The sequence below is a fragment of the Magnolia sinica genome, chromosome 18, assembly GCF_029962835.1.
Source record: "Magnolia sinica isolate HGM2019 chromosome 18, MsV1, whole genome shotgun sequence".
In the NCBI taxonomy this organism is placed as follows: Eukaryota; Viridiplantae; Streptophyta; class Magnoliopsida; order Magnoliales; family Magnoliaceae; genus Magnolia; species Magnolia sinica.
Window position 1 is genome coordinate 46,801,121 of NC_080590.1, and position 9,847 is coordinate 46,810,967.

The 9,847-nt window shown below is 42.0% G+C and overlaps 1 protein-coding gene across 1 annotated transcript; it reads right to left on the bottom strand.

Moving 5' to 3' along the window:
- Nucleotides 1-306: 306 nt before the first annotated feature.
- LOC131233828 (protein CYCLOPS-like) lies at nucleotides 307-3,790 on the bottom strand. The gene is made up of 6 exons (XM_058230640.1): nucleotides 3,305-3,790; nucleotides 2,894-2,941; nucleotides 1,540-1,588; nucleotides 1,387-1,439; nucleotides 727-776; nucleotides 307-476 (listed from the first exon to the last, which is right to left on the bottom strand). Exons 1-6 carry the CDS (start codon nucleotides 3,379-3,381, stop codon nucleotides 448-450), a joined length of 306 nt encoding a protein of 101 aa, XP_058086623.1. The 5' UTR covers nucleotides 3,382-3,790; the 3' UTR covers nucleotides 307-447.
- Between the last annotated feature and the right edge of the window lie 6,057 nt (nucleotides 3,791-9,847).

A 9,847-nucleotide genomic window follows, 5' to 3' on the forward strand; every position in this document is an offset into this window, starting at 1 on the left:
CTCGGTTTTAGCAACCGAGGCTAAAACGGTTTTTATAGCCTCGGTTCTTCAAGTGAGACTAAATCCAAATTTTAGCCTCAGTTGCATCCAATTGAAGCTAAATTTATTTTTAACCTTAGTTCTCAACAATCGAGGCTAAAGCCTTTAGCCATGGGAATTTCAGCCTTGGTTCTCAACAACTGAGGCTAAATCCAAGCCTCGGTTACAAATTGAGGCTAAAAATATTTAATTTTTCTAAATATTTATTTAAACTACTAATCCATTCATTCAATCCACTCTTGAAACAATCAATTATGAAAGCCACAATACCAACAAAACAATTAACAACAGTCTATTTAAAGTTTTCAAAACAGACTCAATCAAACTGTTACACAACATTAGGTTTCACAAATAATACAAAGTCACAACGCAAGATTTGGGTATGACTTTTGCTTGGCTGATGAACAACTACAGCTTGTTCGGTTGTCTGAAAGCATCTGCAAAGAAGAAGAACTCCCCATTAGCAATAATTTATAGTGGAGTCCATATCGACAGTTCAGATCGCTCCACTAGCATTTCCCTGGCTACAAATTTTACTTTTAACAGCTCTAGAGGTTTCTTTCTCAGCATTTAAATGTCAAAAAAGCAAAGTTACCATATGAAGTCTAAAATAGACTTGTTTGACACATGTATAAGAATATCAATATCTAAGCAAAAACATATGAGAGCAAAAGAAATGAAAGAAACTTTCATTGCTACTTTGCAATAAGATAGGAACATCAATATCATTGTGATATCTGTCAAAAATGGTACAAATCTTCAATGGGGGAAAATGTTCTTCAATCCAATAATCAGTTTCTGGATGCTAGCAGAATATATCAACCTGTATGCATGCACACAAACATTGTACATGTGGCACAAGCATGCAGCGATTGAATGCTAGAAAGAGTGCTAGTATCAACAGACAAATATCACCAGTAATAAATAAATATACTAAAGAGGTATAAAACAACAAGTTGGTACAGGTCAGGTGCTTAATAAGGTAGACATTTTGTGTGTGCGATTGTCCATGTGTCAAATGAACACAACTCCCCGTGCTATCTTCCCTATTACAACCCGAGAGAGTGACTGAACCCAAAACCAAAAACAGAAATAACTCTGCTTTTAACCTTTTGGAACTTCAGGTCAATGGAATCTTAGTAATGGTTAAGTGAGATGTGTCAACACATCTCACTCATTATTTGGAGCAGAAAAAACTAGAGAATATGTATATCACTCATGATTTGGAGCAAAAAAGAGGGAAATGGAATGCACACTTGCTGCAGGTTTTGTTTCCTACACCAACCCAAACATGAAGCCTACTTTGTTTGCATGGAAGTCCCGCCAACAGGATGGGAAAAAGATTACCTTAGTTCAGATGACTGGCTCCTTGTCATTGGCTGAGAACTTTGAAACCATGCCTGCATGAAGGTGCCAAATATCATATTAAGACTATTTAATATAGGATCGATATTTATTATCTCCTTGATATTCATGTCCAAAGAGTTCAAGATAACCAACCTTGGCCAAATACAAATTACTAGCTTGAATTCCTTTTGCTACCACATTCCTGATGAAAGGACAAAGAGCATTAACCATCATCAGGAGAATACATTGACTTGTAACTTAAATCCCACTATTGCTACAAAAGATCCAATAAATGTCACTGCAGGAATATATTGAGTTGGAACTTAAATCCCACTACCGCTACAAAAGATCCAATAAATGTCACTTGTAGGAAAATATTGAGTTGGAACTCAAATCCCACTACTGCTACAATAGATCTTATAAATGTCACTCACAGAAATGAGCTAGCTTAACCATCTGAGATTTCAATATTAAATCAAGTTGCATGTTACCATATGCGTATCAAATAATGTTGGCCAAAAAAGCTAGACACACGAGCTATTACCTCTCTAGATCCATCTTCAAGAAGAAAATTTAAGTTCTGACCTTTTCTTAGTATATCCAGGCAATTCAAAAAGGAATTATATTGCATGTGTTGTATAATGAATGCCATCTTCCATGTATTGTTAGTGCTACAGCATTGGCCATGATGAATTTTATCAATTTTTGGGCTGGGCCGAGTAGATCCCAGGCCTGACCAATTATTTCACAAATAAATCAGCCACATTCCCGGTGTATAAATTTTAAAAGTGTAAACCATAGGTGATAGTTTTTTTTTTTTTTAATGTTTTTTTGAAAGGCTTAAACCATGGTGATAGTTAACCACCATTTTAAAAGAGGTATTAAACAATGCTCATGTCAAAAGGTAGTATATCCACAGGGTCATTCAGGTTTTAAGTCCATAGTATGTCCAAGCTTTTGGTATTCGGCATATTGGTACTCCTCAGCAGACCTGTAACCAGACAGCTTATGTTTTAGAAATCCAAGATTTTCAGCAGCACTAAAACTTGGAGCAGTTCATGTACTTGAAAAGTGCGTGCCTGTCTGGAATTATTCTATTTGTCAATTCATTTATCTTTGCTTGCAGACTCTCATTTGCAGTTTTCAGGTGTTCTATCATTTCCTCTACAGCTGTATAATACAGTTCAATAGAGATATCGACTGACGTAATTGGTGCTGCTGACAATTTTGAAGCATGATAAAAAAAATGCAATAAAACCAAATGAAGTAAATGAAGGATAAGAAATATGATGAGGAAAAAGAGTAGCAGATGAGTAATTCATAAACTTTGATTTCTGTTCACAATTGTACTGCTCAATCTCAGATTCCTTTCTCATTTAAACATGCCAAGCCCAGACCATTCGGAGAAGAAATGAAAAAAAGGAAAAAAGAAAAAAAAAGAAAAAAAGAAGAAAGTACTTCTCAATCATTCTTGTAAAATTAGACTAGTGTCAAAAGCCATGCAAACCTTAAGCTCTGTATACTTATCATGAAGCTTGGAGTAAAGCAACTGCATCTCCATCTGCATCAGAAATTAGAAGACCTTTGTAAAAAATAAAATAAAATTAAAATTTAAAATAAAAATCAAGCAGGTGAATGCCGTCACAAGAATGCATGTAGCATGCAACCACTATGATACCTAGACACTTGTACAGATCTAGAGCAGTTGTACCCAAACTATATAGTATGGGTAGGAATACAGGATATGGCATGGGTATGGCTATAGCCACATGCTGCTATTTTTAAAATTGTGCAGTCTCCATATCCACATCCACATCCATGTCAAGGTATGATAATGCATCCATATGGGTATGTCATTCCGAAAGGAAAAGGAGAGAAAACAGGCTCCCATGAACAGTCGTAATCATACTTTCCAAACAGGACCCAGCTTTGGAGGAAGATGATGCAGCAGAAGCAAGTGGTAACAGGAAGATGATCACACAGTGGATGAAACATGATCCAATATCTTCAATTGGATAATCCTAACCCTTCCTTAAAAAGTAACTCAATGAGTTTACATCAGATGAATCATCCACCAGTATTGGGGCTAGTACAAAATGAGTCCTCTCTTTGAGTTGTAACAAGGACAACATCTTTGTAAAAGAATCCACATGCTTTGCCAAGCCCTCGGACTGAGAGAGAAATAAAACAATGTTCTGAATTTGCTCATGAGAAATAGAAGCAGGCTTTGTACATAATTCCTCAATATGTGCCATGCAGAAATTTTGCCCTGGAAAAATGACCAAGATTTAAATGCAAAACACCATGGGAGAAAAAACAAATGCAATAGGAATCTGTGTACAAAGGTATCTTAGAACAGATGTTTCAAAACTTATCTCCAAATCAAGCAACTCAAGGAATGCTAAAAACACACTCAATGAAGATGTGGCACATGTACATATACAGACCACTTAATCATTGGGCCCCAACATGGTCTGGGCCATTAGCACAAGGACTTTTGTCCAGTGATATGAGACAGGGATCCATTTTAACGGCAAGGGAAAGGCCTAAAAGGATGACATAGGTGGATGTAAGAAGAAAAGACTCTATGATGTCACGCCCCAAACTTAGAAATCGGGCTCACAAAATTCTCGATTGCCAAATCCGGTGCCGACAGCCTCCGTAGTACCTAATTCTCGGCTCCTAGCGCCCATACACTAGATTTCGATCTTGGAATCCTACAAGGAGGATTTTTCATTAATGTATATTTGTCTCATAAGAAGCATAACCACAAGTTTACCCAAATCACAAAGGCAACATCATCATCACATATCCATTAATATAATTATTTGAATACAATGCTGAAAGGGAAAATACGTATGTCAAAAATTAAAACTCCAGAAGACCGCTGCACGTTCCAAGCTCAACGCTGCTGCAACCTAACGCCACTTGTCCACATCTATCGTGCATAAACTTATAGAAAGCTTAGAGGGTGGTGTAAGTGTGTGAGTAGAATATGTGCGCTCAGAATATAATATCAAAGTAAACGGAAATACTAGTAAGTTCATGAACCATACAATATCAGAGTAAGTAGAAATACTGACAAGTCCATAAAATATCATCAACCTCATCTAGGATACGTGATGAAAAGACAAAGCAAACCAATGTCATATACTGAGAAAGTAATGTAAGTGGAATATGTAATGCGGAAACATAATGATCCAAATATCAAATACCGAGGATGCAATACAATATGCAATTCGGAAGAGCTACGAATACCATCAGCCTCATCTGGGTCATATAAATGCAGAAATATAGCAACCCAAAATACCATATGTCGCGAATGTAATACAATATATGGTATGTGGTGCATATGAAATGACTAAGCTACAGTGTGAAGTTGAGATGATAGTATGTGGTATCGCAGGCTATAGGGTTTATTACAAAGGACTTCTATCCAAACTATTCTCATGCCTAAATTTGGATAGACAGACACAAAGTGGTAAACTCCTGATCTCAGGTTAGTCGCGCACCCCAACCGAAATCCTAGCCATTGCGAAGGTACACACGAGGACTTGATTGTGTACCACCAGCCCGAGTGGATAGTGAATGAATGAATGAGTATAATGCTGAGTATACAACTCCTGCTCCACAAATCAGTACTGTACATCTCTGGGATCGTCACCGGGGTTTAGTACACTTTATACTAGCTACCGCCCCATCAAGCGCACAACTGGGTAAGTGGAAGAGACCTCACTAACCGCCTACCAATACCGGCCCAGCTCATCGATAAGGGACCCATTTATGAGCTAGTCAAACTTAGCTTATCATTGCCTACTCTCTTAGGTGGGTAAGGCCACACCCCCTCCAAACCGACCACAACACAGTGGGAGACGCGGCCTCCTAGTATCTGGCACTCGGGCGCTTATGTATCCACTCGGTCTTGATGTTGGGGCATCCTATGGTACTAAATGGGTTTAGGGATTTTCACTCAGGGCCATCTATGGTGGCCTGATGCTAGTAACAGATTTTTGGTGTCCCATCTGGCCATCCACAACATGACTGTGGAGGCTACAACCTTAATATCGCTAGGGTGTACAGTAATTACCATCACACAATGCGACATGCATGAGTCACACAGTCCAATCATGCATTAATCATGCGCATACCGTGCACTCATATGGGATAACTCGGCCTATCAGGGAGTCCTATAAACCACCTGCAGTATGACATATGCAATGGTCAATCACATCTCATAACAAACATACAAATGATGTATATGGGCATATATCTGATGCTATGTTGTCACATACTCATAATTGGTATCAATAACCCGCCTCGATAATCGACATCGACAATCGGCCTCAACAATGTGGACATTTAACTAACATTGCCCCCAAGGAGTGGCTCACATAGAGCCTAACATATAATGGACCCATGGCCTCACAAAGGGCCTAATATACAACATCATGGGTCCCACTCAAGGGCTTAATACACATCACGATGGGCTTCTCCCATGGGCCTAATATACATCATAATGGACTCCATCGCCTGGCCTTCAAATGCGTCGTAATGGGCCTCATCACATAGGCCTAATATACATCACAATGGGCCTTTAACACGGACTGAATATACATCACAATGGGCCTCAAATACGGGCCGCATATAAGTCACTTGGGTCTCATCAATCAGCCTCGGCAATCAGAATTGGCCTTGGTGGTCGGCCTCGATAGTCAGAATCGGCCTCGATAATCGAAATCGGCCTCAACAATTAGAATCAGCCTCGATAATCAGAAGCAGCCTCGACAATCGGAATTGGCCTTGACATTATAATCGGCTTCGACAATCGGCCTCATATACATCACATTGGGCCTCACTCATGGGCCAATATATGTATAACATCAGACCGAATCAAATAGGCCGATTCATATGGGCCAAATCAAATGGGCCAATTCAATGGGCCGAATCAAAAGGGCCGATTCAAATGGGTCGATTCAATGGGCCGAATCAATGGGCCGATTTAATAGGTCGAATCAAATGAGCCGATTCAAATGGGCCGATTCAATGGGTCGAATCAAATGGGCCGAATCAAATGGGACAAGTAGAATGGACCGAGTTGAATGGGCCACGCCGAATAAGCCGAGTCGAATGGGTCGAGTCGAATAGGCCGAATCAAATGGCCGAGTCGAATAGGCCGAGTCAAATGGTCGGGTCGAATAGGCCAAGTCGAATAGGCCGATTCAAATGGCCAGGTCGAATAGGCCGAGTCGAATAGGCAGGTCGAATAGGCCGAGTCGAATGGGCCAAGTCAAATGGCCAAGTCGTATAGGCCGAGTCAAATGGCCGAGTCGACTAGGTTGAGTCAAGTGGGCCAAATCAATGGGCCTAATCAAGTGGGCCCAAACCAACACACCATTCATCTATTGCTAGAGATCATTTTAGAGCATTATTACAAAAAAAATGAATCATATCCAAAGGATCATCTGGACCATACCACACCTAATAGTGGTGATGATGATTTCCACTATTAAATTCCAGTGGGCCCCACTGTAGTATTATTTCCCATCCAGCCTGTTTACAAGGTCATAAAGACCTAGATATGGAGGAAAAAGAAATTTCATATTGGTCCAAAATTCCTGTGACCTAAAGGGTTTCAATGGTGGACGTTCATCCCATTGTTTTTTGCAGTGTAGTCCACTTGATATAGATCTATCTTATTTTTAGTCTCAAGCCGTGAGACAAGCTCACCCAGTGGATAGACGGTAGGGGTAGAACACATGCATCATGATGGGGTCCTACTCCAAACGGACAAATGGCATGGATATCCAAATACATCAAGGGGTGGGGTCCACATAGGTGGCCCACCAGATAAGTGAATTTGTTTCATTTTTTTTATCTCGAGCCAAAGACGAGCTCGCCAGATGAATGGACGACGTGTATACAAATATACATCACGGTGGACTCCACCCGTGCTGGTGATGAATGGATGGCATGGATACAAATATACATCATAGTGGACTCCACCCGTCCAGGTGATGAATCGACGATGTGGATACACATATACATCACAGTGGACTCCACCCATCCAGATGATGGATGGACGACGTGGATACAAACAATATCACGGTGGGCTCCACCCGTCCAGATGGCTGGACGGTGTGGAAGAGGCACACACATCGGTGTGGCCCATCCAGCACTGTCCAGGAGCCTAGACGGTTTGACCATAACACATACATCAGTGGTGGGTCCCACGCACGTGGCCCACCTTACCCTCCTCTGTGTGTGTGTGTGTGTGTAATATAATATATTATAAAATAATGCAATTGTAACTACATGCCCATGCTCACCGTTCAGATCCATCTGGACGGTGCAGAATCATGATAAAGGTGAGTCCCATGTAGCAGTGGCCCACCACAGCATATGTTATATAATATAATATATTATAATATATAATATTATATATATAATATACAATATATGTATATATGTATGTGTGGGTGTGTGTGAAACTATGTGGGTGGTAGCGTCCGGCGTCCAGGGACGCTGGACGGCCTGGATGAAAGGGGCCCACCTAATATCGTAGGCCCCACATGAATGGACGGTATGAGTGGCCCCACGCAACACGGTGACCCCACATCAGGTGGGCCACACTCTTGGATCAGGTTGATATTTGTGTTTTCCTTCGTTTGGGGCCCATCCAAATGGACCGCCATGTGGGATCATTCGGTGGACGGCATGGACAAAATACACACTTCATGGTGGGGTCCATTCGGATGGGTCACATGATTTCATCATCACCACAAAAAATGAAGAAGAGAGGGAGAGAGAGAGACGAGATGGAGGGGCCCTGCCACTGTAAGACCCGTATCCTAGTCCATACCGTTCCATAGGCTTTCGTGGTCCTTCTGGTCGAATTCCGGCAATCCTTGACCCATATCCGACGTTTGCGCGTGATCCTAAGCCGGGTCCCACATACCAACGTCGGCTCGATTTGAAACTTGTACCTTAGCGACCGTGCCGTTGCCGCGGTTCTAATGCCCCGACTTGAGCACTGAACCGATACCCAGGTCAGAAGAGTGGGCCCACGTTCAATTCGAAGAAAATGTCGTGCGTTGCGAATTTCGAGGGAATCTCTACAACATGTCCCATTAATCAATCAATCACTCATGTCAAGTACAAGTCAAGTACAAGCCATACCCAAGTACAAGCAACCCATCTCTCCCATTCCCAAAGTCAACTCTCTCTCTCTCTCTCCACCCATCCCTTTCTTACAAAACATCGCTCCACCCATCCCTTTCTTACAACCCATCACTCAACCCATCACCCATCCTTATCATCCCATCACTTCTCTCTCTCCCTTATTTCTCAAAAATCTCCCAAGCATCCCACGTCCAAGCTCCCTCTCTCCCAAACAACAAGTGTGGCCCACCCCCCATCTCTCATCCCCACCATCAAAATTCCATCAACCACCATTAAAAGTGTAGGCAAGGAGCTAAGGAGGCTAAGGGACCAAGGAGAAGGCCTAGAGGTGGGTGATGCACTGTAAATTCTTATTTTAGGGCCCACTTATTGGTGGGACCCATTTTGATGTATGAGTTATATCATGTGGGGCCCATAGTGGCGGGGCCCCTCCATCACCGTCCTTCTTATCTTTCTTTCTCTCTCTTTCTTTGTTTCCTTTGATGATACAGCCATGTGGTCCACCTAGGTAGACCCCCATCATGAAGTATGTGATCTATCCACACCATCCACCCTCGTGGGACCCATTTGATGGGTGTGTTGATCTACACCATCTAGCCCACTGGTGGGCCCGGATGGAAGGAAAAACACAAACATCAGGTGATCCAAATAGGTGGGCCACGTTCATGTGGGACCCACCATGATGCTTGTGATCATCCATGCCGTCCAGCGTCCAGGGGTGGCTAACGTGGAGTGCGTGTACTGACGTGGGCGTGTACTAACATGGGCGTGTACTAACAGTTAACAAAAAAATATATAACCTTTTTAAAGTTTTGGGTGGGCCGCTCATGCATGCCCCACCTTGATGTATGGGGTTAATCCACGCCGTTCATTCCATTCTCCAGCTCATTTTAGGTGTTGAGCCGAAAAATAAAGTGACTTCGATTTTCTGGCGGGCCGTACCATAGAAAACAGTATTTTCTACCATTGAAATCCACCTTAATATTTCTATACACCAAAATACCCTAAATATTGGGCTCATTTTGACTGTCTTAAGCCATGGAATGCAATGGCTAGAGTGGATTCAATTAATGCGGGCCCCACATATGAAAAACCCCAAAAATCATAATTTTCAAAAAAAAAAATACATAAACAGTAGCACCATCTGCTGCTGCTGCTGACAAATGATGCCAATGACGTCTACACTGCTGTGCTGAGGATGGGTGCGGGCAGGGACTGCGGGTCCTAACCGTAGGTCCCACCATGATGGGTGTTGATATCCACACGTGCATTTGGAGGGCCC